At 50.3% G+C, this 26,239-nt stretch overlaps 1 protein-coding gene across 4 annotated transcripts in view; it reads right to left on the bottom strand.

Annotated features, from left to right (window-relative positions):
• The window catches only part of GOLGA3 (golgin A3), a 44,986-nt gene extending 19,737 nt beyond the window's left edge, over positions 1-25,249 (bottom strand). Inside the window, exons 1-9 of one of the 4 annotated variants that reach the window (XM_033836652.2) lie at positions 24,969-25,249; positions 19,279-19,591; positions 16,923-17,165; positions 14,132-14,244; positions 9,162-9,820; positions 8,386-8,497; positions 6,220-6,526; positions 3,808-4,010; positions 1,101-1,238 (exon numbers count right to left, since the gene is read on the bottom strand). In XM_033836652.2, the coding sequence (XP_033692543.1) occupies positions 1,101-1,238; positions 3,808-4,010; positions 6,220-6,526; positions 8,386-8,497; positions 9,162-9,820; positions 14,132-14,244; positions 16,923-17,165; positions 19,279-19,411 (1,908 nt within the window). In that variant the 5' untranslated portion in view covers positions 19,412-19,591; positions 24,969-25,249. The remainder of the gene's footprint in view (positions 1-1,100; positions 1,239-3,807; positions 4,011-6,219; positions 6,527-8,385; positions 8,498-9,161; positions 9,821-14,131; positions 14,245-16,922; positions 17,166-19,278; positions 19,592-24,968) is intronic. The other 3 variants (XM_033836653.2, XM_033836654.2, XM_073790848.1) reach the window with 3 other exon arrangements.
• Positions 25,250-26,239: the final 990 nt, after the last annotated feature.

Raw genomic sequence — 26,239 nt, 5'->3', positions numbered from 1 at the left:
AAGATTACTTCCTTTTTTTTTTTTTTTTTTAAAGATTATTTATTTATTTTTGGCTGCATCGGGTCTTAGTCGTGGCATGCAGGATCTTTCGTTGCGACACGCAGGCTCTCTAGTTGAGGCGTGCGAGCTCAGTAGCTGTGGGGCGCAGGCTTAGTTGCCCCACGGCACGTGGAATCTTAGTTCCGTCACCAGGGATAGAACCTGGGTCCTCTGCACTGGAAGGCGGATTCTTTACCACTGGACCACCAGGGAAGTCCCACAAGATTACTTCCGGATGCCACTTGGTAAGACTAGAGACCAGGGGCCGTGGGGTAAATATGGCATTCCTTACGTCCTGACTATGTAGATAAGACGCAACATCTAGGAGTTTTCTTAGGGAAAAAACATTAGCTTATAACTTAGAATTTTTTTAGTTCTTTGACACTGAGCCCTTGAAGCATGTGTTTGACACAACACAACTGTCTTTCATCATCCACGTCATCCGTGAGGACAAAGGAGCACGTGCAGATAAGTGGGGATATGGGAGACCACAGTCACAGAACACCAACCTTCTGTGTGACCGTGAGGTTCTCGGTACACAATGCCAGGATGCCGTGTACCCCCCTTTTCTTCTTTACTTTTCCCAACAAGCCTATTAAGTAGGTATTATTATCCATATTTAATGAAAAGGGAACAAAGCCCAGAGAGTTAAGATATTAAGTCCAGGGTCTCACAGCTGACAAAGACCACAGGTCAAAGCCACTGCATCTCCCTACCCTGGGATAATCCACAGAGGAGGCTGGACACGGTCCTAACCAGTCCACGTGGCTGTTGGAGCGTGAAATGGTAACGCAGGCTGAAGCCGGAACTAGGCAGTTCAGAGGAAGGCCCAGGTTACCTCTGAGCGTGCAGAGATGAGGGAGGGGGGATGAGCATACAGGGAACACGAGGAACAGAATCCCGAAACCTTAAGTCACTGCACATGGCTCAAAGGAGTACTTTTAAAGATATGCATACGTACGCACGTATGTAGTACTAATGTTTACGTATAAAAAAAAACCCCAAACCCCCAAACCCCAAGACAACACTGACACCCCACAGCCCCAGAAGCACGGCCCCACCTCGATGCCCTGGAGCTGGGCGGCAATGCGCTCCTTCTCCTTGATCGACCTCTGCTGGGTCTCCGTCAGCTGGTGGGACAGGGACACATTCTCAAGCTTCAGGTGCTCCAGGAGGCCCGCCTGGCTCATCTGTCCAATCTTCAAAGAAAAACACCACAAGTCGAAGGTTGCTAGACTCCAAGCACAAGCACAGCCCAGCCAGTCCCTGAGGCCACCAGGGTGTCTCTGTACAGCGCTGGCCCCTGGGAGGGCCGCTCCCCAGGACCACCGCCCCCGCAGGGCCTCCCTGCCCACCCTCCTGGCAGCCACCATGACACTCTGTGACACAGAGTGACACAGGCCATCTGTGTTCTGTGTACTTAAGAGGAGCCAGCCAGCAGCCCAGAAGTCAGCGCTCATCACCCCCACGATGGTGCGGTCTGTTGTAAGACCTACGTGACAGTTCCCACTGAAGGGGCATCCCTGAGTCCGGAGGTTAGGGGCCTCAACTGGGCGGCAGGGACAGCCAGGAATCTGCCCATCAGATAAACTGACCCACGGCCAGACACACCTTAGGCCCTGCCCTCTCAGTCCCCGACTGTCCTGGTCACGCACCAGGCTGACCCTGGCCACTCCCAGGAAGTGGCACTGGCATCCGCCCCGGTCTGACCCAGGCCATGCAGACCTGCGAGCACGTCCCTTCCAGAGCCGACGCGAACGCTCCTAGACCTACAGGTGCCCAATGCGACCAGAAGCTGTGAGCTTCAGGGTCTAAGATGGAAGCTGCCCAGAGCAAGGAAAGGCGTCATTCGCCGGGACTTCATCTCAAGGCAACAAAAGAATAAAGACTACCCTGCGTTCTTCTCCAACCTGAACATTCCTGGGACGCTTCCATGTTACTGGAGAAAGAGGGTGAAAATGTATCACACACGGTAATTAAGGAACGCTGACCTGGGTGTCAAAGGAATTTGAAAAAAGCAGTTATGGTTCTCAAACTGCCATTCCCTTGGCCTCTTTCTCCACTTCTGTCTTCCAAATGCCATTTCTGACTTAGCGCAGGATATAAATCTGGATTCTTTAAATATTTCATGCCTCAAATAAATGCACGACAGCTTCAAAATTGCATTGACTTGCCATTATTTCCAAGCACATGGTAAGTAGAACAAACGCTTATTTATGCTAAGGACGTATTTAAGCCAGGTCCTCTAGCTTAAAAAATACACAACATAAGGACTTCCCTGGTGGCGCAGTGCTTAAGAATCCGCCTGCCAATGCAGGGGACATGGGTTAGAGCCCTGGTCCGGGAAGATCCCACACGCCGTGGGGCAACTAAGTCCGTGCGCCACAACTACTGAGCCTGCGCTCGGGAGCCCGTGAGCCACAACTACTGAAGCCTGCGTGCCTAGAGCTCGTGCTCCGCAACAAGAGAAGCCACCGCAATGAGAAGCCCATGCACCGCAACGAAGAGTAGCCCCAGATCACCGCAACTAGAGAAAGCCTGCATGCAGCAACGAAGACCCAACGTAGCCAAAAATAAATAAATTTATTTTAAAAATAGATACAACAAATTTTTTTAAATTCTATTTTTTTTTTTTTTTTTTTGCGTTATGCGGGCCTCTCACTGTCGTGGCCTCTCTCGTTGCGGAGCACAGGCTCCGGACGTGCTGGCTCAGCGGCCATGGCTTATGGGCCTAGCCGCTCCGCGGCATGTGGGATCTTCCCGGACCGGGGCACGAACCCGTGTCCCCTGCATCGGCAGGTGGACTCTCAACCACTGCGCCACCAGGGAAGCCCTAAAATTCTATTTTGTATATTTGTAGACTTTAGATTTTTTTAAAAAGGGGATTTGGTGGAGTTAGTACTTTACATCCATCCTCTACTTGAGAAGTAAAGTTTCAATGTTTTGAATATTGTAACAAAAAAGGTACGATATTTTACTTGGATAAAAAAAAAGTGGGGAGATAAAATAAAACCCACAGCAAAATTCAAAAAGAAGACAGGCTGACCAAGGCACCATCAGCACCCTCACAATCGGTCCAAGTAGTCCAAACACTGAGATTTGGAGCAAAGTGCATTTCAGCATCTTGCCTACTGCTCCCGAGAGCATGCCTCGGCCCCGGTCACCCTGCAGACCTGGACTCACACCTGTTCCCACTCACGCAGAATTAGAGGCTGACACTCTGGTACCCTAACAACGCAGGAAGAAAGCGAGGATATGGGAAATGAGTGTTCTCTGGGAGGATCTGGTGACCAGGCAGCTGGAGAGCTCTGCCAGGAGGTGGCGTGTGCCGCGCTCTGTGCACGTAAGAAACGCACCACAGGAGGCGGTGATGGCGCAGGAGAGCCGGGGAGCAAGCGGCCCGAGACCCCCGCAGGTGTGGATTTGACAGCTGGGTTCCAACGACAAAAGGCGACCCCAGAGAGGGGACGGGATGTACGACTCGGAGCGAGGAACACAGGACGTCCCAGAGAGGGGGATTTTAGTACTTAAAATGCTCAAGCAGAAGCTGTGAAACTCCCTGTGTCAGAAGGTCATAGAAGGCGGTGACCCCTCCCCGCAGGGCCTCCCTGCCCACGTGGTGGGGTGTGGGCTAGACGGGTGCTCAGCAGATTTTCAAACAACCTATGGGTGAAGTCTAAACTCAGAAAAGTCGCTTCAATTTAGGGAAAAAGCAAGTGTTCACACCAGATGTGCAGCATGAGCCGCTGGCCACGGCAGGGGCTGTACCTGGATGTGGGCCATCTCGCCCTGCAGCCGGACCCGGGCCTCCTGGGCCAGAGCAAGCTGCTGCTGGTACCACTGCCGGACACTCTGCAGGGACGCAATCTCGGCCTGGGACGCCTTCAGCTTGCTGGTCAGCGTAGTGCGCTCCAGCTGCACCTGCTGCAGTTGGCTCTGCAAGGCTGTCATCTGCTGCCGCAGGTCATGCACTGAAACAAGCAAGCAGAGACGCTCAGGGGAGCCCGGCCGCGCCAAAGGTCCCATCAAGCCGGCTCCGCAGACAGCGGCGCACGCTGGGTCCCCTCCTCCTCGGCACGACGCCTTACATGCAACCTCAAGCGCCGAGCCACAGGTCCCGGGCATCCCGGTTAGGGTCTGGTCACTGCTCATCAACTGATCAACACACAGCCTTGTTTTGCGTGTGCTTCTGCTGAAAGACACCTTGCTCCACTTGCTTTTGATTCATTAACGCTGAACTGACAGTCGACAGCGCTGTGCCTCGTGCCTGTGCAAAGCTTGTCTATCACCCATGCTTTCTCCACAAAGCACATCACGGCCTTCCTGCACTTAGGAACACCACACAGTGTTTGGGGTTAATCGTAAAGAGCAAAGCCACCCCAAAAAGCACAAAAATGTAAAAAACGTGGCACTAAATCGACCATTAAAGGACACTTGTGGTACAAGAGCTGAACCAGGAAGGCTGAGCCTTTTTGCACATCAGGTGACCGCAACCCTTCTCTGCTCTGCACCTATCTGCAAATGACCAGAAAAAGCTGTGAGTACTGGTGGGGGTACAAATACATTTAGTGAATCGGAGAATTCACAATTAGCAAATCTACAAACAATGAGATCGACTGTGTGTCCACAACGTTGCCATGGGAGCTTTCTGGCTCAAGACTTCGGCATGATGACGTCTGTGAGTCATCAACAAGCTCAGGAATGGTATACACACTAAACCCTGCTGGTCTGCTGATATGGTCAACACTGTTGAGGGCAGGGCAGGAAGGGGAGCAGACAGGAAATCATAGCAGAAACCCAAATCATAGTACAAACAAAACCAGTCAATTATTTAAAAAATAAATTACACCAGGTATTTAAGAAGACACTTATGATTCTAATGATAGTTTCCAAAATTTTAAAATAGAACAAAAAAACACGATAGGATCCATGACCCCTGATGTGAAATCCTTGGGGATAGATGTGCCTCAGAGCAGTGGGGCTTTAGGATGGCAACAGGAGCATCTCCCCCGCATCCCCAAATCCCCCAGCCAGCAGACACACCGACAGCAAGGCGTGGGGAGGCTGGCACTGCGCTGGGTGCAGGTCAGTCTGATGCCTGCCGAGCTCTGGTCTGGCCATGCCTTGCAACCCAGAGCAATACAGAACTTCTTGGATTTTATAATTTTCTTAAGGGATTGGGTACCATAAAATGCTCAGAGACTAAAGTCAGTTGGCTGTTTTATTTCTCAGCTGGTGCTTTCCCCGCCCAGGATCTGGATAAAGTTTTTGCCACAGAGGTTTGTCACTTTTCCTTTATTTCATCAGACCTGAAACCTCATCTCACAAGTCTTACGGCCAAGACTCCACGTCGGCAGACACCGTGGTCCTTCACAGAAGCCCCGCCGCACCCCACTCACGTCGCTCAGACGCCCAGACCTTGGGGACAAGAACGTCATCTCTGCAGCCTGCACTGGAGGACCGGGTCTGGGCTGACACGTCCTGGGCTCTGAGCGCCATTCTCCCACCCCCTCTCCCCCTCCTCCCGTCAGCACAGTGAGATGTCGTGAGCCCACAGACCACACTTCTTGGCGCCGGCCGTGTGTGGAGCGTGGGCTCTGGGAATGGAGTGCGCGCCCCCAGGATGAGCAGAAAGCACGAGGGAAGGACACACAGGTCCGCTGTGCCTGGCCCACCAGCAATGTTCCCTGACTCCACTGTTCCATCTGTCTATGGTTCCAGAGGGGGTTCCCACGGGGATCCAGCTAGACCCAAAACCTGAACTTATGGAAGGGAAAATAAAGATCTACTACTCAAGTGATGCTTTCAAATATTTTAAATGGCGCCTGCAATTCTGGAATAAGCAGGCAGATCTAGCCCCCAAACACCAATGGACTGAGACGGCAGAAGAGTGGAAACGATTACTTCTGACAGTCAGGGGTCCACAGTCCATTTCTAAGACCTAAGCCGCCCCCCTGATGCGCATGCAAAAACGTGCAGAATTCCTCAAGCTGAACCAAAAACAACACTACTTTAGGCAAGTGGACACTTCCTGTATAAATCAGAAGGGAGGATAACCCCCAGCACACTGATGTGACAAAGGTCAGTCCTCAGAGCAGACGAGACAACCCCTACCAGGGGCACAGCCCCTGGGAGCCTGCGCGCGACTGAGGGACAGACATGCAGACGCGGGATGCTCACCTGTGTTGTCCTTGCTGAGGATGCTCCTCTGCATCTCCTCCACTTTGGCCATGAGTCTCTGGTACTGCCCCTCTGCCAACCGCAGGTCGCTGTTGGAGGAGGCCAGGCTAGCATTCTTGGCTTCCAGCATGTTCTGCAGAGCGCTCATTGCCTGCTCGAGGTCCCAGCAAGACTGCTTTAAGGTGTCCACCTCCGAACTGAGCGAGTCCTGCCTCTGCTGGCTGCTGTGGCTGTGCTCCAGCTGTGCCCGCAGCTTCGTGTGCAGGGCGGCCAGCTGCGCTTGCAGCTCGGCCTTTTCTTTAAGTGCCTGGAAAGACCCACACACAGCCACGCTGACATTCAGGAAAATAAGTCGCTTCCACCCTGCGTATTAAGAGGGCTGCCAAAACACAGCCAATGAGACAGAGGAACGTGTCCAACAGGTGAACTTTACAGGAAAGCACCATGTTTTCCAAAACATTCAGTCACCTCTAGCATTACAGTTATCCAAAAAGAAGGGGTTTCTCCAAACAGGCGCAAGAGGTAGGAGGGGTGAATACAGAGTCTGCCTGCTTTCCGCACGGTGGCACCTGGGCAGGACAGCACGTGGGAAAAGCTCTGCAAGCATCCACTCACCCACAAGGACGCTGGAAAACATATTTGTCCAAAAAACAAAAAAGCGCACAAGCATGCACAAACACACAGTGTAAGAATACCCGGAGTGCTGAGGGGTCTCTAAAAGATGCAGAGCAGCCAGATTCAGAGCTGGGGAAAACAAAATCCACAGAACACGTCTGTGGGGAAAGGGTGCCATTACCCAGGAGAGGCTCGGAGGGGCTGCGGCCAGGCCTGCCGGCCACGGAGCAGCCTGAGGCACAGTCTGTGCTACGTGGCAGGGCCGCGGGGACCACTGTCCGCGGCACCCAGCAGGGAGAGGAGAGGTGGGGTCTCGAGAAGCCCTAGGCCCCAGGGGCAGCTGAGAACAGACACTGAGCAAAGGGCACGACCCCTACCCACTCATCAGCACCTCCCACCCACCCTGAAGTCAGCCTATCAGGGTGTATACAGCGATTTCAAAATGCAAAGAAGAGCAGACAGCTGCACGTCAACACGCAATAGCAGAAGACCGATGTCGTGAAGACAATAAATTCAACAAACGGAAGAATACCCAAAAAAGTGACTTAACTGAGCAAACGCAGTAAGATTTTGTAATAAGTATAATCAGCATATTCACAGAAATACCAAAAAGTTTTGCACCCGTAACAATCCACAAAGATCTTGGCTTGGACACAACTGAAGAGCAAATCAAATCCCAGGAGGATAAGGAGGTAAAGTAAAAGCCAGCTAAGGTGCTTCGATTGTTCAGGGCGTCAAACTCAGGGGAGGTGGACATGCACTTGCTGAGGTCACGTTCTACAGGAGGACAAAGTGAAAATCGTGTGCAACTAAAATTAACCCCGACATCTCGGTAATCACCTCTTCAGTTTAGAGTTTTATGTACAGAGTCTGTGTCCCAGGACCGTGTGAACAAAAAAGTCATCAGACGTGAGAAGCACATTCAGCAGAGCAAGCACTCTCGTGTGCACGGCTCCCCCGCCCGCACAGCGCAGGCTCCTGAGGGGAAGGGAGAGCCCCCTGCCTCGATCTCACACCCCCCAGTGCTTTGTGCTCTCCCCCGTCTCCGTGCCAAGTGCAGAGGATCAAAGGCAGCTGAACTGAGTTACTCTAATTGTTGATCGGAAAGCTGAAAATTAAGGGATGGAAAATGATTCTTTAGGCATATGCTAACCAGACAAAGCAAAATTCGTATCAGAAAAAGTAAAGAAGTACTAAAGGGGCAAAGATGACAATTTCACCAGGCCAGAAAAAGGTGAAATCCACCCCAAAGATTTCATTGCCATGGACTGTTAGGTCTCTGACAGCAGAGCTAGGAAGCCTCCCAGGCAGATCCTGACGGAGATACAAGGAGAAACCACACAGAGCGGAAAACCAGCACACCTCTTTCTGTGGCTGACAAATCAAGTGGACAAAAATGTACAGCTACAGAAGACGAAGCTGCTGCGCTGCTGCTGCTGCTGCTGCTGAAGCTTATTCCTAAAGACACGTGTAAAGCTGTACGCACGAACAGGAGCTGCACATTCTTCTCAAAGACATGGCACATTGATACATCCATCAAATCTCCATTACCTGACTAGCCTCTAATGATAAAGCTTCCAGCTGTCCTTCGAGTCTCATTTTTTCTTTAAGAACCTGCAACATTTCATCATGAGTTTCAGCAACAGAGCTTTCCATGGACACGCTGGAGGATAAAGGCACAAAGGATCAGGCAGTGGGAAGATGACCGATCATTGTCTTTCCTTTACACCATCCATACTCTCCAAATTCCACACCCCTCTGCTCCTCTCCCCCAATTCAAAAAAAAATAAGTAAGTAAAAAAGATTTAGCGGCTTCCCTGGTGGCGCAGTGGTTGAGAGTCCGCCTGTCGATGCAGGGGACACGGGTTCGCGCCCCGGTCCGGGAAGATCCCACATGCCGCGGAGCGGCTGGGCCCGTGGGCCATGGCCGCTGAGCCTGTGCGTCCGGAGCCTGTGCTCCGCAACGGGAGAGGCCACAGCAGTGAGAGGCCCGCGTACCGCCAAAAAAAAAAAAAAAAAAAGATTTAGGTAGCGAGCCAAAGCTCTTAGGAATGCTACCGATACACCCCTGCCCACAGCATGGCCTTTTCAGCCACCACATGGCCAGAATGTCCTCATGGAGACATGAGCCCCCATCACATCTGTGCAGTTTTAGAGACAGGTCTACACAGATCCTGGAAGGCAGAATATCTTAACACTGCAGGTGATTACTCATTCGACCCAATTCCACTTCTTACAAAGAGACAGAGTGCATATAAATGAAGCATTAAAGACCAAGGGGGGACTCGGAGAGGAAGGCAGTGCCTCGCAGGCCCGGCGTCACCCACCTGCTGCAGATGCTGTCAGCCCGGCGCCGCGTCTCCCCATTGACCTTCTGCCTCTGCTCTTGGCGCTCGGCGGCTGCGGCCTGGAGGACATCCGAGATGGAGGGCAGCTGGCCCAGGGCGCTGGCGGCGATCTCCTGGCTGCTGACCCCACAGGGGGCCTGGCGCACGCCCCCCGTGTTCACTGGAAGGCCGGCCGTCCCTCGGGCAGAGACGCTGCTATAGGAGGAGCTGTCACTCTCGGTCCCGTCAGCCTCGGACACATTGTCCCCCGTCAGGGACACATCCTCCAGGCGGTCATCGGCCTCGGGACACAGGCTGAGCTCAGACACCACTGACGTCCCACTGCCTCGGTTCTGCTCCAGGGAGGCCCTGGCAGAGTCCGGAGCCGGAACATTTCCACCAGAATTCCGAGCGTCTGAATCTTCAGTTCTGTAATCAGCCAGAGACCGAATTTTGCTTGATTTGAAACTTTTTTTCTCCTTAGGATGTGCCAGGAGCCCTAAGCTGCCCACCTTCGGCCCCCGAGGGACGCTGGTGCGCAGGAAGGAATATTCTTTGGTCATAGCCACGGCACTGGCCCTCGGTAAGGTTTCTGGGTTCAACATGAGTTCAGGATCAAGTGTGCTAAAAAGTCTCGTTTTAGTTACAGGTTGACTTGACTGAGAAGGAAAAGAAAGTACAAAAATTATGTTTAAAATTGACAAGCAGCATTCAGAAATCGCCATCCAGAGAGGCCACGCCGATTACGCAACGAGGGCTCCCTGCACGCGGCCGCGGCACGGGCGTCCCGTGCTCTGTGACTCGCTGCCTCCACGGGGCCCCGGGTGAGAGCCAAGCGCACGCCTGACTCTGACCCGACGGCGTTTCCAAACACCCACCAGAGCACGTCCTTCCTCCTCACATCTGCTTCACACAATATTCCTGGCTATCCTCCCATGATAATTCTTTTACATAAACCTTGAAATTTTTCTTCAAGTTAAGAAAAAAGTCCTGTTGAATTAGAACTACCTTAAATTTATAATTACTGAGGGGATAATGAGCCACTTCCCCCCATTTATTTATATCTGTTGCCTGACCCTCAGCAGAGGAAGTTATGTAGTGTTTTAGAGTCTAAACCATTTTTGTTGTCATTTAAATTTAATACTTAGATATTTTGTTATTTTGTTGATATTATAAATATTATCTTTTCCCACTAATTTCATAACTGGTGATACTAGGACAACTTGATTTTTCTTATTTGTATTTGAAACTGACAATTTCTAAACCCCAATTATTTTAATAATTTTATATTTTTATAAATTTATAATGATAGTAATTTTTCAGTTGATTCTCCAGCATTTTTCCAAGGTGTTACCAACACCTGCAAATAACATTTCTCCTATTTTTTCAATATTTATATCTCTTACTTCTTTTTCTCATATCTTCATGTTAGCTAGAACTTCCCAAGTGGCCTTGAATGAGGCTGGAGATGAGGGGAGACACCATTCCTTGGCGCTGAATCAACATGACTTTCTCTTACGATTAATATTCTATGTTACTCTACAAAGTTAGTGCAATCCCAAAGTGGCAAGGAACAAGGTGGGCGAGGAGCATCTCAAAACGATGCTGGGATACAAGAGGAAGGATAAATGAGCCAGAGCAGCAAGGAAGAGTTAGGGGCGTGGTGCGTTGGACATGCCAGGCCTCCCAGATGGTAACACACACTATAAAGCTGCCATGATTAGATCCACTGAGAATGAGAAAAGAGTAGGTGGGCTGATGACACAGAACACAGCCCAGGAACTGGTCCAAGCATAGGTGGGGTCTATAGATATTTAAGAAGCACCACAATAAGGTAGCATTCCAACCAGTGGGGAAAAGAGAGACTACAAAATAAGCAATTTGAGATAACTGGCCAGCTGTCCACAAAGAGGCTCACTCCCACCTCTCACCTCCATCCAAAACATTGCAAGTGGATTAGATTTACACAGAAAAAAACCACAACTTTTTAATACTTTTTATACCATCTCTTACTTATAGCATAAGAAGAAAACAGAGGTGAATTTACTTATATCCTTCAAACGGGGAGATCCTCTCAAATATGACATGAACCCCAAAAGAAGTAACAGCAAATACTGAAAGTTCTGACTGTAAACATTCAAATCTGATGTGCAGGGAATTCCCTGGCGGTCCAGTGGTTAAAACTGCACTTCCAGGACTTCCCTGGGGGTCCAGTGGTTGAGACTCCGCACTCCCAATGGAGGGGGCCCGGGTTCAATCCCTGGTCAGGGAACTAGGTCCTGCATGCTGCAACTCAGAGCCCACATGCCACAACTGAAGAGCCCGCGTTTGGCAACTAAAGATCCCGCATGCCACAACGAAGAGCCTGCACTCAGCAATGAAGACCCCATGTGCCGCAACTAAGACCTGGCACAGCCAAATAAATAAATATTTTTTAAATTGAATTTAAAAAAAAAAAGACTGTGCTTCTACTGCAGTGGGCACGGGTTCGATCCCTGGTCAGGGAACTAAGATCCTGCAAGCTGCGCGACACAGCCAAAAACAAACAAACAAACAAAAAAACTGATGTGCAGCAAAAAGTATGCCAGAAAAGAAGTCACGGCGAACTAAGAAAAAATTGTTTGCAAAAATACTAGAAGGGGATAACTTCCTCATATACAGTACCAACATAACAAAAAGACAACCAACAGAAAAACAGACAAAGACCGACAAAGACACCCAAACAGCCAACACGCAAAGAGGCGCTGACTGTTAGGAAGTACTGGGTTTTTTCACCTATCAGAGGACGAACATTCAATTTTCATTATTTCTAATGCTACCAAGGATCTCACAGACTGCTAACCGGAATGTAAACCAGTCCATCCTACGTGGAGGGCAATATATATCAACTAACATAAAGCCTTTTACCCAATAATTTGACAGTTAAGGATTTACCCACAAAAGTATACCAAGACACAAAACATTCCCTGCAACATTGTTTGCAATTTCAAAAAATTAGAAACCACCTAAAGTCAATCACTATGGGTTGGTTAATGCAATGCTGGTACATACACATGGTCACGAAGGATGAGGAGGGCCTCCACTGTGTTGATGGAGAAGGAGCGAAGGACAGGGGAGTGAGAAAGGTCGTGTGAAGAGCAGTGCAGAGAGGGGGCTCCCCCGCATAAAAATTATCACCACCTCTACGTGAAGGCACATGCGTGGAGATGCTCTCAAACAGGGGAGGACTTTCATCCATCATGTCTACCATTTAAACATGAGGTTTGAACTACATTCCTAAATAAGTATCTTTCTACTCCTAGTTTGTTTTTGCTTGCCTGTTTTGCATTTTTTGAATCGAGAATTCTGAGTTTTATCAAATACCTTTTCAGCACCTACTGAGATGGTCATTAAGTCTTGCCACATGGAACGACCATTATGATGAGTTCTATCAACAGATTCTCCCATTTTGAACTAACCTGTACTCTTAAAGAAAACCTCACTCGGTTTATGCTACTCCATGAACCGACAGGCCATGCTGATGGGTCACAAGCACAGCAGTGGAGAGCACAGCTCTGTGCTCAGATAGGCAGGTTCAAGTCCCAGCTCAGCCGGGGGCACTGGCGGTCACTTCAGCTCTGAGCTCCCCTGGGTCATGGGGAGAACCCACCCAGATGCCGATTTGCATGAGGACGGCACCTGCCAGGCTGCACTCTCCTCAGCCGGCCCTGCCCCGAGGGTCTCCAGAGCTGGGGACAGGTTGGGGCCAAAGTAGCCGGCATCTTGCTGCCTGCCTTCCTTAGTGCGGCGTGGGGCGGGGAAGGCGGAGTGACCAAGCAAGTGGGCCTGTCAGGTTGCTCAGACCAGTGTGTGATGAGCCCAGCAGCTGGACAGAAGTTATCTTACTGAGGCTAAGGTTTTATACACATATATGCATGCATATAATTTTTAAAGATGGGAAATGATGTGAAACTTCACACTGAACTCCTGACACATTGCCTAACGTTGGATGACCCAGGCAGAGCTTGACTTGTGGTGCAAACCCCTGGGAGGCAAGCTGTGGACAAGCTCGGCACACAGACACTCTCTGGTCTGTATCTTGGCTCTGCTACTTTACCGCAAGTTCCTTACCTGTCCGAGCCTCACTATGAAGTCCGTGGGGAATTTAACACAGTGCCTAGCACACGTAATTACTACTGACTATTGACCATCATTGTAATGTTTTCTGGCAGGCCATCTGGACAGATCCCTAGAAGCCCCTGACCGGGTGGGAGCCTCTGTCAGTGCAGAGCCTGGTGCTGTCCCTTCCAGTCCGTTTACATTGGCTTCAGAGCCCCGACGCTCGAAAAGCCAAGGTTCTCTCTTGGGAAAACAAATGGCCAACCTTGATGAGGACCCGTCACTACTAAATCAATCCCCAAAAGCGTTTTTTAAGTTTGTTTAGTTTTAAATTCCTTTAATTTGACATTTTTCAAGTCCACAGAAAACTTGGATGAAGAGTGAAATGAACCTTCATACCCCCCTTTCTTAGAGTCACTCGATGTGATTAAAAAGACTGCTTTCATTGGTATCCTAACGAGAGTTTCATACCTGAACACAACTGATTTTAGCAAAGCATATGGACATACTTATCATATGTGTGGGGCGTGGCACATATTCTAACACTGCACAGCAAAGTTCAGTAGAAACTGTGCCACTTAGACAGTAAACAAGCCAAACCCAGGACTGGCCGCTCAAGCACAGACAGCAGTTCTGCCCAAGTATTTGTTGCCCCTGCTTTTCTAAAGGCAGCCTTAGAGGGAAGAAGGACCAGACGGGGTGGGAACCAAAGGGTGGGAACTACGTGACAAAAATGATCCTTGCAGAGAAGCACAGAAGCCCACCCCCCCCCGAGAGAGAAATAAACAGCAGATCCTGGAATTATGTCTGACCAATTGCTGTTTTTCACACGTGAGGTTTTCCACTAGCTCGTCCGAGAGAGGGAGACTCACTCTTTCCTGCTGGCGCTTCGCCCTGTACTGTCTGAGCTGCTCTTCCAGCTGCTTCCGAGCCTGCAGTCGGACCTGCTGTTCCTTCTCCAGGGGCACTGGAGCCTCTGTTGAGCCTGAGGTGGGGAAATGGCCATTTAGAAACTCACAATGCACCAGGGTACAGAGGACCAATCAGAACGGCAGCCTGGCTGTTTTGTGTTTTATTACCGATACGATTTAGCTTTGAACGACACACGGCTGTCTAGTTTGAAAGAAGTGTTTGCAGATGGAGAGAAAACTGCGAGCCTTGGACACTGTCCACAGAGAGGACCCACCTGGTGGCAGACACACTGGCCAAGCACAGGGGCCGTGCTCGTGCCACGAGTGCATCGCCCCCTATGGGCACCCGGCTGGTAAAACAGGACACGCGCGGGGCTTTCCTGGTGGTGCAGTGGTTGAGAATCTGCCTGCTAATGCAGGGAACAAGGGTTCGAGCCCTGGTCTGGGAGGATCCCACATGCCGCGGAGCAGCTAGGCCCGTGAGCCACAACTACTGAGCCTGCGCGTCTGGAGCCTGTGCTCCGCAACAAGAGAGGCCGCGATAGTGAGAGGCCCGTGCACCACGATGAAGAGTGGCCCCCACTTGCCTCGCACAGAAACGAAGACCCAACACAGCAAAAATAAATAAAATTAATTAATATATATTTAGCCTGAAATTTAAAAAAAAATAAATAAAACAGGACACGGGCAACCTGTGCCTTTTAGTAACAAAAGAACTGAACTTGAAATTGGTGCCAGTGTGAGTGTTCTGAGGTTCTCACCAAGCTCCAAGTCCGCTCCCTGACAGTACAGAGGAACGTGAGAAGCAATCCTGACTGGACAACGGCCGCTGAACTCGCCTTCTTCATGCAGTTATGTCTGGGCCCCTCACCTCAGTTTCCTGCCTGAGGCGACTCCAGTCCAGGGTCTCTGCTCAAGGACAGGAGGGGAACTACTCTGACAACTTTCTGGCTAATAACAAAATTTTAAATATCTAAAATCCAAACCTTTCACTTTGGGTAAGAAAAGGGCCGAACAGCGAGTGAAAGGGAGGAGAGCCCCAGGTCTCCCCAGGGGGGTCAGACAGCAGGCTGACGGGAGCAGAGAAACGCCGTAACTGAGCCCCTTTATGGGCGGAAGCATCTTCAACTGTGGATCCTAGGAGGTACGTAGCTGCTGCTGAATTTCACTAGGAATTCAGCAGTGTTGTCACTAACTGTGCACTCATCACTCGAGAGGTCTCTCATACTTTTCACAACGCTGAGTGGTCCAGACAGCAGAGACCTAGGAGCTGTGGCCTCAGGCAGGGAACCCAAATCAGCAAGCGCAGCACCAGAGACATGGCCTCGGGGCTGGGCTGGGGGCAGGCGAGCCGGGTGGGTACCTCGGGCCAGAGCTAACATACCCCTCAGGTCAGGACCCAGGATTTCACACAACATCTTCGCTGACATGCTAACAGTTAGTTTACAGAGATGTTTAAAGTACGCTGTGGCCCTAACAAAATAATGCCTGTGAAGAACCCTCTAGTAACCAGGTAAGTGGGAGCTGCAAGTGAAACTATCAAGGCAGCATCACAGCACACCCATCAGACTGGTAGACTCAGAGGAAACAGCCTCTGTGTCCTCTCACAGGGCATCAGCGCCCTGGCAATGTGACCACACATGATGGAGGTAAACACAGCTGTTGCTTCTGACCATGAATTCTGCTTCTAGGGTGGAGCCCACAGAAACGAAAGCACCAATGCTGCAAACATGCATGGGGAGATGCTCACTGCAGTACTGGTCACGTGGCTCTTACCGGCCACACGCGGGGCTCCTACCAGCCTTAAGAGAATAGATACGGAGTTGCATCAGCTGATCAGCTGATGTGGGGCAATATCCATGTGATAAAGCTAGGTGAGGAAAGCACACAATAATGTGAGGGACATTAACCCCATTTTAAAAAACAACGACCCCCAAACCTGGCTGTTTCCAGACGCCTGTAAAGGGCTATGTGAGAATGTGGCTGACCTGGACGGGAGGGGAGGGGAGGAGGTACTAAAGGGAGGATGAGGCTTGAAAACAGCACGTGTGAAATGATCCCATTAAGTAAAATCACACAAGTCTGTGTATGAAAACCCACATGTTAGAAAAAGGCCTGGAGGTTTCTAGGGCTCAGAGGCTGCCAGTTTGCAACTTGTTCACCCATGAATCCCCAGGGATTGCACAAAATGTACACTGATTAAAGTAACTCATAAAAGAAAGCCTTCAAAGTGTAACTGTCGGGCTTCCCTGGTGGCGCAGTGGTTGAGAGTCCGCCTGCCGATGCAGGGGACGCGGGTTCGTGCCCCGGTCCGGGAAGATCCCATATGCCGTGGCCGCGGAGCGGCTGGGCCCGTGAGCCATGGCCGCTGAGCCTGCGCGTCCGGAGCCTGTGCTGCGCAACAGGAGAGGCCACAGCAGTGAGAGGCCCGCGTACCGCAAAAAAAAAAAAAAAAAAAAAGTGTAACTGTCAAGATCAAAACCCCACTGGCTGCTTGCTCACCACCCAGGGTGACAAACGACACGCATGCACAGGCCCTTTAAACTTGGGCCTCAAGCCCAAGTCACCATCAGGCCATGATGAAGTGTATCTTGTCTCTGAAATGGAGCTAACTGTTAAATGTACGACCCACCACAGTGATAAAACAGCAAATGGAAGGGGGGTGCAGGGCCTGTGCCTCTGAAGGATGGTGGGTGACAAGGGCCCGGGGGTGGGGGGAGAGGGGGGAAGAGCCCAGTGGGAAGATGCTTACACAGTTGCGTTTCTTGCATAGGAAGACTGAGTCTGAGGGACTGCAAAGCTTCTTTTCTAACACTGCCCTCAGCACTAGTCCCCTGAGACTTCCTTAGGTTGTCATGGAAATCAGCCACACCTGGAGAGGCTTCAGGACCCACTGACAGCGGAGGGTCTGGGAACTGTGGCGCCGGCCCATTCAGACAGGTGTCCCCTTGGCTTCCTCCTTCATCTGAAGCTCTGTCTACCTCGACACCGGCACCTGGAAAAGAGGGTGTGCTGGGCCATCACGGTTTTAACAACTCAAGCAGGACAAGAGGGGATCTAGATACGTGAGCAATCTCCACATGCCATGGATCTGTTCACTCTGAGAGGACAGCAGGATCGTCCCCTCCTGTGGGCGGTGAGGTGGGACAAGTCACTCGACCTCGCAGAGCCTGACACACTCACCTGCAGGACGCCCTCCTCACCCTCCGCGCTACGGCTGTGGAATTTAAGTAGTAATGTTGCCTTTGCATTTAAACAAGACCAACAAGAAATCTTACGAAAGTCTGTTTTTTAAAAAATAGCAAAAAAAACCTTACACATGCTTAAAACCCAGTTGACGATGTTTCTAACAGGCGTTGTTAACAGCAGTGCTAGCCCGTGTCACAGCCTAACGTTTTCAACGGGCTGATTCCAAATGAGAAATCAAAGGCAGTCAGAACAGCTGCTGAGAACGATTATGGCAAAGCTGAGCGCAGAACCCAGAGTCCGTGCTCATGGCTGACAAACACCTGACGGATACAAAGCCAAGTTGACCAGTGGTGACTATACACGGCTACCAAGCTCACTCTCCTCCACTAACACTGTTACGAGTAGACTTGTTTATGCTCTAACTGAAACCTATTTCTGTGCCAAAAGGAAACTAGAAAGAAAGCACTCTCCCCGTGACAGACCGGCCAGTTGGCAGCCAAAGAGCCAGGGAGACGTGTGGAGGGGCTTCCAGGCAGGTGCCAGGGCCCCAGCACTGCAATGCCCCAGCCTCGCACAGGGTCAGCATCACTTGGCTCTCATGACGTACCCAGTATGCATCCAGGAAGTTCTCTCTGTGCCCAGGCAAATTTAAAATGGGTTTCTGTCACTTGAAATGTGACTCCCAACTAACATAGCTACTGTCATGCCTCTCTGAAAGGAAAACCAGAATATAAACGGGGCACCCCAGACACAAAGCAGAGCGGGGAGACCCACCACCACCCTGAAACAACCATCTGTTGTTTTACACAAACAGCCCTTCAGTCTCCTGCTGGGGTCAGGGTCGGGGTCGGGGGAGGAATCCTGCATCTCAGATCCAAGTTAATCGGGTCAGTTCTGCTTTCTGACAGGCTTACTTACGGATCTAGGAGAGTCTCTAAACCTTCCTGTTTACAAAACAAAGTCATTTTTTGAGCATCATATTGCACTTTAAAAGAAAGCTAAAAGAAGGCCCAATAAATAATAAGACTTGATTGTTTCCAAACACAAGGCTAATTATGGATAAACAAATAACGATGACGACACACACACGGCCAGCACCACTTCCTGGGTGCTTCCCAGGTGCTTGCATTTCACATGGGCCCTCACGACCATCCCGAGATGCAGGTACCATTCATCTTTCCGTTTTCTCAAGAGGAGAGTGAGACTGAGATAAATCAAGGATCTTGCTTGAGGGCTCCTTGCTGTTAGTGGCAGACCTGGGAGCCGTCCCACTGTAGAGCTCTTGGTCTCGGGCCGAGCCACACTGGCCTCACCCGGCGTATAAGGAGCAGTGACCAGCAAAGCCGTTTCAGGTGCTTGAGCACTGTTTTACAAGAACAGGAATGCAGTTTCTGCTAGTAAATCAGTAAATACACATGGTAACGATTTTCAAGCACACACCGACCAGGAAGGGGCATGGAATGGAGTGGGTAATTCACCCTGTACTTCCGATGCACAAATAACACATCAGCTAACATGCAAATGTGATCCAATAATCCTCAGATCACTAGTGGACCATTTCTGGATCCCAGTTAGTAAAATTCTGGCAACCAACCAAAAAGGTAGAATGTTAGGGCACAATGATGTGTCAGTGAAGACCTACAGAAGCCTTAACGGTAACCATGCTGCTCTGTCCTGCTGGAGCAGAAAGTTCCACAAAGTTCCCGTTCTATTTAACATGCGTGGTGCTTGATTCAAGGTTGGCATCAACTAAAAAACAAAACCAAACCCTCATCTGATTACTAAAAACACACTCTGAATGAATTAAAAAGTTCATTACGGTCTTAGACACCACAGGCTTCCTCCAAAATGCACGCTGACCCACGTTCTCCTGTTTGAAGGCAGAAAGTCAGCAGCACACAGAGTAACTGGTGACTTACACTGGGCTTCATCCCACTGGTCCAGTGATGTCAGGGAGCCAGTGGGCTCTGGGGGGGCCTCGGGGCAAGCTGAGATCCCACTGCCGGGTCTGTCCTCCAGCAGGCCTTCCTGTACGGCCGCTGCACCGTCCATGGCTAGGGTGACACGGGCTGGGCTGACAGTCAGGGGCTGCAAGTGAACTGCGAGCGAGCTTGGTTTCTGCCATCAGCAATGGCCGAGAGCTCCTGGGATGGGCCGCACCAGGGCTGCCATTTTCGGAAGATTTAAAGTCTCACAAATGGCCTGAAATCAAACCAAGTAATATCATGATACCTGACAGGAGAAAAAAGAGAAAAAAGGTATCATGAAACTTCGTTTGCCAGACTTGAAGTAACAATTCCAAGACTAACATTTGGTTCCCAATTTGCATCTGTATAATAAACAAATATAGATTTATTCATTCAACAAATAATCCTTGAGCACCTACAACATCCTAGATTTTGAGGATAAAATGCTGAACCAGCTCCACCTGGGCCCATCCCTACAGGGCGCCTGCACTGGCGCCGGCTAAAGACCGTCCCGCCAGGGTGAGAAGCTCCACAGTCGGCGCTAGAATCGGCAGAGGTGGCCACGGAGCTGGGGGTGGGCCTTGGGTGACTGACGAGCTGAGTCTGTATTTATTTAAATTTAACTAATTTGTGTGTAAATAGCAACATGTGGCCAGTGGCTTCTGTACTGGACACACAGGCCCAAGAGCTCCCAGGGCTCAAAGGGCAAGCCCCTGCCCCAGGAGACCTGGCATGTCAGTGCCCAGGCCACAGCTCAGATCCAGAGGGCAACATGGAAGACGCGATGGCGTGGGACATGGTAAACTGGACACTGTTGGAGGAAAGCACAGGGGGTGAGGACAGAGGGAAGTAGCCGTCCCGGGATGGGGGCAGAGACAGCATGTCACAGCAGGTAACCAATGCATCCTTCATTTCTCGCAGGATCTGCTATCTTTCAGCCCATCCTGCCAGGCTGAGTTTAAGGTGGCAAAACTTTGCCCGAAGTCTGGCAACTGGTTATCACATCTGACGTGTAATGAGGATACTATCGCAGGTTTCAGGACAAAAATTTACATGACTTTCCTCCCCAGCTTACAAATCCCACATAGACATTTCTGAAGAGCCTAAGCAGGAGCCGACTCTCACTGGACAGGCAGGTGCGCCTGCTTCTCCACAGTCCTCTGTCACCCTGTCACCCACGAACACACAGCCTGGGGCTGGCACAACCTGGTCTACCCCGTGGTGAGGCCCAGCGACGGGAACCCAGTGGTGTTTGGCCCACAGCTCCCATCATCCACACGTTCCCCTCTGCAACCCGGCGCCCGACAGGCCAGCGATACCATGGATCAATAACAGTGCTGTTACGAATATAAAAAGGCTATGGCCAATTTTTTTTTTTTGTGGCCACACCTCTCGGCTTGCAGGATCTTAGTTCCTGGGCCCTCGGCAGGGAAGGCGCAGTCCTAACCGCTGGACAAGCAGGGGATTCCCTATGTCTACTATTAAGTGTAGAGCTAGTTCTAAGGGTTTGTACTTGAGAGGACCACGGATAGAAATGTGTGAAAACATGGGTAACTGTTGCCAATGCCCTTCTCTCCTTGACTCCAGGCAAATACCCATGGACCCTTCCATGTCTACCATCAGGCACTGCTCTCAAGTCCCTCCTGGGCCTCAGGCAAAGCACGTGGCCCACTCGCTTCTGCCATCACGATACCCCCTGCAAGCATATCACATCGCAGTGTGTGTGTGCCTATCTCTTCCATCACGCTGTAAGATCCTGGATGCAGAAATCACGACTCCAAGTCTGCCCCTACCCCCTGGAACATCCCCTGCACAGAGCAGTGCTCAGCACAGGCTACTGACTTAAATCTCTGCCTCACCAAGTTCCACCCCTTAACAACCAAGCTAGTGGTTCCAAAACAAAACGATGACAGTATTTGCATCCTTGGTCATCCACAATGCCTTGTCAAATACAGAGTAAGTCTGTTTCTACTAAACGCAGGTGGGAGCCGCAGTTCTAGTGAGGGCAAAGAACACCCTGGGAGGTATAAACTGGGAGAGCTGTACGTGAATGGTCACAGGCAGATAAGCAGTGACAGTGACCAGGAAGAGCGCGACAGCCAGTGGGACTGGACTTACCTACGGAAGACGGAACATGCCAACCAAAGGAGGGAGGGCACAGGGGCGGCCAAGGAGCCACAGAGAATGCGCCACCGAGGCAAGCGGTGACCACACCTGACCCTGACACTGTGCGGGAAAGAGGAACACTGGCCTAGATGTTCACGTCCACTGAGGAAGGCAGGCCAAAGACAAATGAATCAGGCCGTCTGAGCCCAGTGCCAACACACACTCCGCTCACTGGCTTCCCTTTATTTGGATTTCTTACTAAACAAGAAGCCTTCTGATTCCCAAGGAGCCCTACCCCCTCCAGAGATGGATGGTGCAGCCGCCGAGAGTTCGAGACCCTGTGACTGTGACTTGTTCTGGTAACTTATGAAGGTGGCTCCTGTTCACATGCAGCTCTTCCTGAAGCCAGACAAGAGATGGAATTCACAGACCACCAGAAGCAGCCCCTGGTGAAGGGACACTTCTCCCTGTCCATAATACCCTGGCATTCTCCATGTATCCTCAGCCTCCTGTGAATTTTACTTAGCATGATTCAGTTGTCCAGGGCCTCATTATCTCAGACGGCTGACGAACACAGGGCAAGGAGGGTCAGACAGCTGGGAGCACATCACAAGGAAGCTGTTAGTAGTAACATGCACACTCCATTTTGTGATTAAAAAGCAGAGATCAGCCTAATCACAGTACTGTTTTTGACCACGTGCATTCTGCTGTTTCCCAGAGGGAAGAGATGAGGCAAACCGTCACTTAGAACTTTGCGAAGTGCGTGTAACTCTAGGTTCATCACTGTCTGACATCAAGAGACTTCAGATCAAGAAATTACCATCTCAGGCACCTATGTGACTTCCAGCTTCCCCCAGACAGAAGATTACATGGATTTGGTATATGCACATTAACAGCTCCATCTACCCCATCTTCTTTAAGATGTCCCTATCAGCAATCAGAAACAACAGAGCATGGGAATTCCCTGGTGGTCCAGTGGTTAGGACTCTGGACCACCAGCACATGCACTGCCGATGGCATGGGTTCGACCCCTGGTGGGGGAACTAAGATCCTGCAAGCCACGTGGGGCAGCCAAAAAGAAAAGAAAAACAACAGAGCATGGCCAAAGTGAAAACCCGGAAAGCCTAATGTCACCATATAGCAGTGTAATGTAAAGGACAGACTCAGGTATCAGACATCGTGGCTGCAGGTCCTGACTCCCCGACCCTCACCTGTGAGATCATGGGCAGATTTCTTAACCACTCTTAGCTGGCGATCTCATCAGTAAGATGATGAGAAAAAGAATAAAAAATCTGTGCCAGGATTAACTGCACACGTCCCATGAGCTCAATAAATAGCAGCTATTATTATTAGTGTTATTTTCCCTTCAATTGCTTTTTGTCAAAATCAATAGGTAAAAGCCAACTGAATATATTCTCATTCAAGAAAGTATACTGGGCTTCCCTGGTGGCGCAGTGGTTGAGAGTCCACCTGTCGATGCAGGGAACACGGGTTCGTGCCCCGGTCCGGGAAGATCCCACATGCCGCGGAGCGGCTGGGCCCGCGAGCCATGGCCGCTGAGCCTGCGCGTCTGGAGCCTGTGCTCCGCAACGGAAGAGGCCATAGCAGTGAGAGGCCCGCTTACTGCAAAAAAAAAAAAAAAAAAGAAAAGAAAAAAGAAAGTATGCTGCTTTGATAAAGAAGATATGGTACACACACACACGCCAGAAAATTACTCAGTCATAAAAAAAGAACAAAATTTTGCCACTTGCGACAACATGGATAGACCTGGAAGGCATTATGCTTAGTGAAATAAGTCAGACAGAGGAAGATAAATACTGTATGTTATCACTGTGGAATCTAAAAAGAAAGCAAATGAACAAATATAACAAAACAGAAACAGACTCACAGATACAGAGAACAAACTAGTGGTTACCAGAGAGGTGAAGGGAAGGGAGAGGGGCAAAGTAGGTGAAGGGGATTAAGAGGTACAAACTACTAGGTATAAAATAAATAAGTTACAAGGATGCAATGTACAGCACAAAGAATATAACCAATATTTTATAATAACTTTGTATGGAGTCTAATTTATAAAAACATCAGGGCCTTCCCTGGCAGTCCAGTAATTAAGACTCTGTGCTCCCACTGCAGGGGGCATGGGTTCGATCCCTGGTTGGGGAATTAGGATCCCGCATGCTGCACGGCATGGCCAAAAAACCAAAAAACAACCCATCAAATTACTATGTTATACTCCTGAAACTAACATAATATTGTAAGTTTAGTTAAATTTAAAAATTATACTGCTGCTTAAGGCAACTGGCTAAAAAGAAAAAAAAGGTTACTTTTGAATCTGAGTAATGTCAGATGACTTTTATTTCCTTTTCTTGCCATTCAAGGTCCACTGGAACTGAAGGCTATCACTCCAATAAAAAGTTGTATTTGCAATATTTTAGGGACAATTTAAAATGTAAAAAAAAGAAAAATCCACGAGTCACCTGTAAATGGCTTACAACGTCCCAGTGGTTTTCAATCACACTGACAATCAAATCTAAGCCTCTCACCACGAACTAGGATGCTGCATACCATCTGACCCCTCCCTACATTGCATCCTTGTTCCCTATCATTTTCTTCCTTTTTCATTACATACTTGCCATACTTCTCTACCTCAAAACACCAAACGTACTCCTCCCTCAGGGTCATCACACTTGCTCTTCATTCTGCCCGAAACACTCTTATCCCACAGTTTTGCATGGCTAGTTTCTTGTCACAGAGGCCTTGGCTCAAAAGTCACCTCCGCCGACGGGGTCTCCTACAGACCCACCCCAAGCACCGCCCAATACTCTCTCAGCAATGACCTCATTTATCCTCCGCATCCCTCCACGACAGCGTGAGCTCAGTGAGGGCAGGGACCCTGACACGACTTCGGCTCTGGATCCCAGCACCTACAATGAACAGTGCCGCTCACACGACCGACACTCAACAAACAGTTGCTGAATGAAGGCCGAGCTGTTCACCTGCATCACCTGCAGACTAGTGACTACGCCTGACCCCACTGCCTCTGGAAGGTATCACTGCACCAGTGAAACGCCTCTAAGCACCCAGAATCGAGATGGAATCGAGGTGGACTGAGAGGCTGAGAGCACATGGGCTCTTTAAACCAGGCTTCACACTAACCACCCGACACCATGTCACACATGTCATCCTGACAGAAGTTCTGCAAAAGAACAAGACCAACAGCAGTTGTGGGCACCTCTGAACAGATCACTCCCCGGCACGGGTAGACAGCGCTCCGGAAGGGCTCGAATGTATGTATATTTATGAAGCCAGTTCCCTAACAGCTACACAGGCCGGCTTCCAGGCCCGGAGGCTACCAACGGTGAGAAGCCGGACTAGCGCGGGGCGTTGTCGCTCTAGGCGGAGCCGCAGCCGGCCCTCCGCGTCCGCCCCGGTACCGCCGCCCTTCGCCCGGCCCCCACTCCGACCGCGCCGCGGTTCCCTAGCTCCCCACGCCCTCCCCGGCCGGAGGCCCTGCCCAGGAGCCACCCCGCGACCCTCACCCCGGCGCTGAGGAAGCCGCTGCAAACGCCCCGCCCGGCCGCTCAGGCGGAGACGTGGCCCCGCGCGAGGCGGAGCGCGGCGCGGCGACGGAGTCCGGCCCCCCGGAAACAGCCAGTGCGCGCAGCCTCCGTTCCGGAAGAGATAAGGTCCTCTTCTGCTAGCCAGCAGCCGCCCTCGGGGCGGGACTGCTCCAGCTGCAGTGTCGAGACCCAGCCCACTCACAATTGGCCCGAGGCCGATTTGAAAGAGTGAGTTTGGGGCTCTTTCCCTTGTCAGAAACGCAGCTCCCGGACCTGCCGGACCAACTCCAACAGGAAGCCGGGCAATTGAGCTTCCGGCGGAAGTGGCGTGCCTAAGCTCTGGTCCCCGCCCCCGCCCCGCCCCAGCTGTCAGTGTATGGGCGTCCTGGCCCCGCCCCTACTGTGTTGGGGGCGTGGCTAGTAAGCACCCGGGGCGGGGGCTGGGTCCGTGTGGCTCGGAGGTGGCGCTGGCCCCTGGCCTTGGCCCCTGAGCACCTAACCTTCTACCGCGCTAGTCCTTGTCTTTCAGGTACAAATGCAAAAGTGACTCCTGCCTTGGAGCCGTAGCAATGTTTATTTATATATGTGTGTGTGTATATATATATATATATATATATATGTATTTTTTTTCAATCTTTAGAAAGAAAATTGTTGGCATAGGGCATGAGGTTTAGATGAAGATATTTTTCTTTCTTTTTCGTCTACTGGTACCAAATTGTTCCAGCACTGTTTATTGAAAAGTCTATTCTTCCTCCATTAACTTGCTTTTGTACATTTGTCAAATCAGTTGACTGCTTGTTGGCTGTTTCTGGGATCTCTGCACCGTTCCGTTGATCACCATGCTTATCCCTCTGCCAACAGCACAGTCTTCACCGCGGTAGCTTTACAGCAAGCCATAATATCAGGTTAGATGATTCCTCCCACTTTACTCTTTTTCATGACTGTTCTAACTATTCTGGGGTCCATGTCCTTCCAGATAAATTTTAGAATAAACTTGTCTGTGTCCACAAATATCCTTTGTTGGATTTTGATAGGAATTGCATTAAAACTATAAATCAATTTGGGGAAAATTGGCATCTTTACTATGTTGAGTCTTTCAATCCGTGAACATGGTATGTCTCTGCATTTATTAAGATCTTTGATTTCTTTCTCAGCATTTTGTAATTTTCAGCATACAGATCCTGTACATGTTCTGTTAAAGTTTATACCTAAGTATTTCATTTTCTTTGGAGTGACTGTAAATGATATTG

Source organism: Tursiops truncatus, chromosome 13, assembly GCF_011762595.2.
Source record: "Tursiops truncatus isolate mTurTru1 chromosome 13, mTurTru1.mat.Y, whole genome shotgun sequence".
Taxonomy (NCBI): Eukaryota; Metazoa; Chordata; class Mammalia; order Artiodactyla; family Delphinidae; genus Tursiops; species Tursiops truncatus.
Note: the sequence above shows the minus strand (reverse complement) of the source record. Positions and strands in the feature narration are given on the sequence as shown.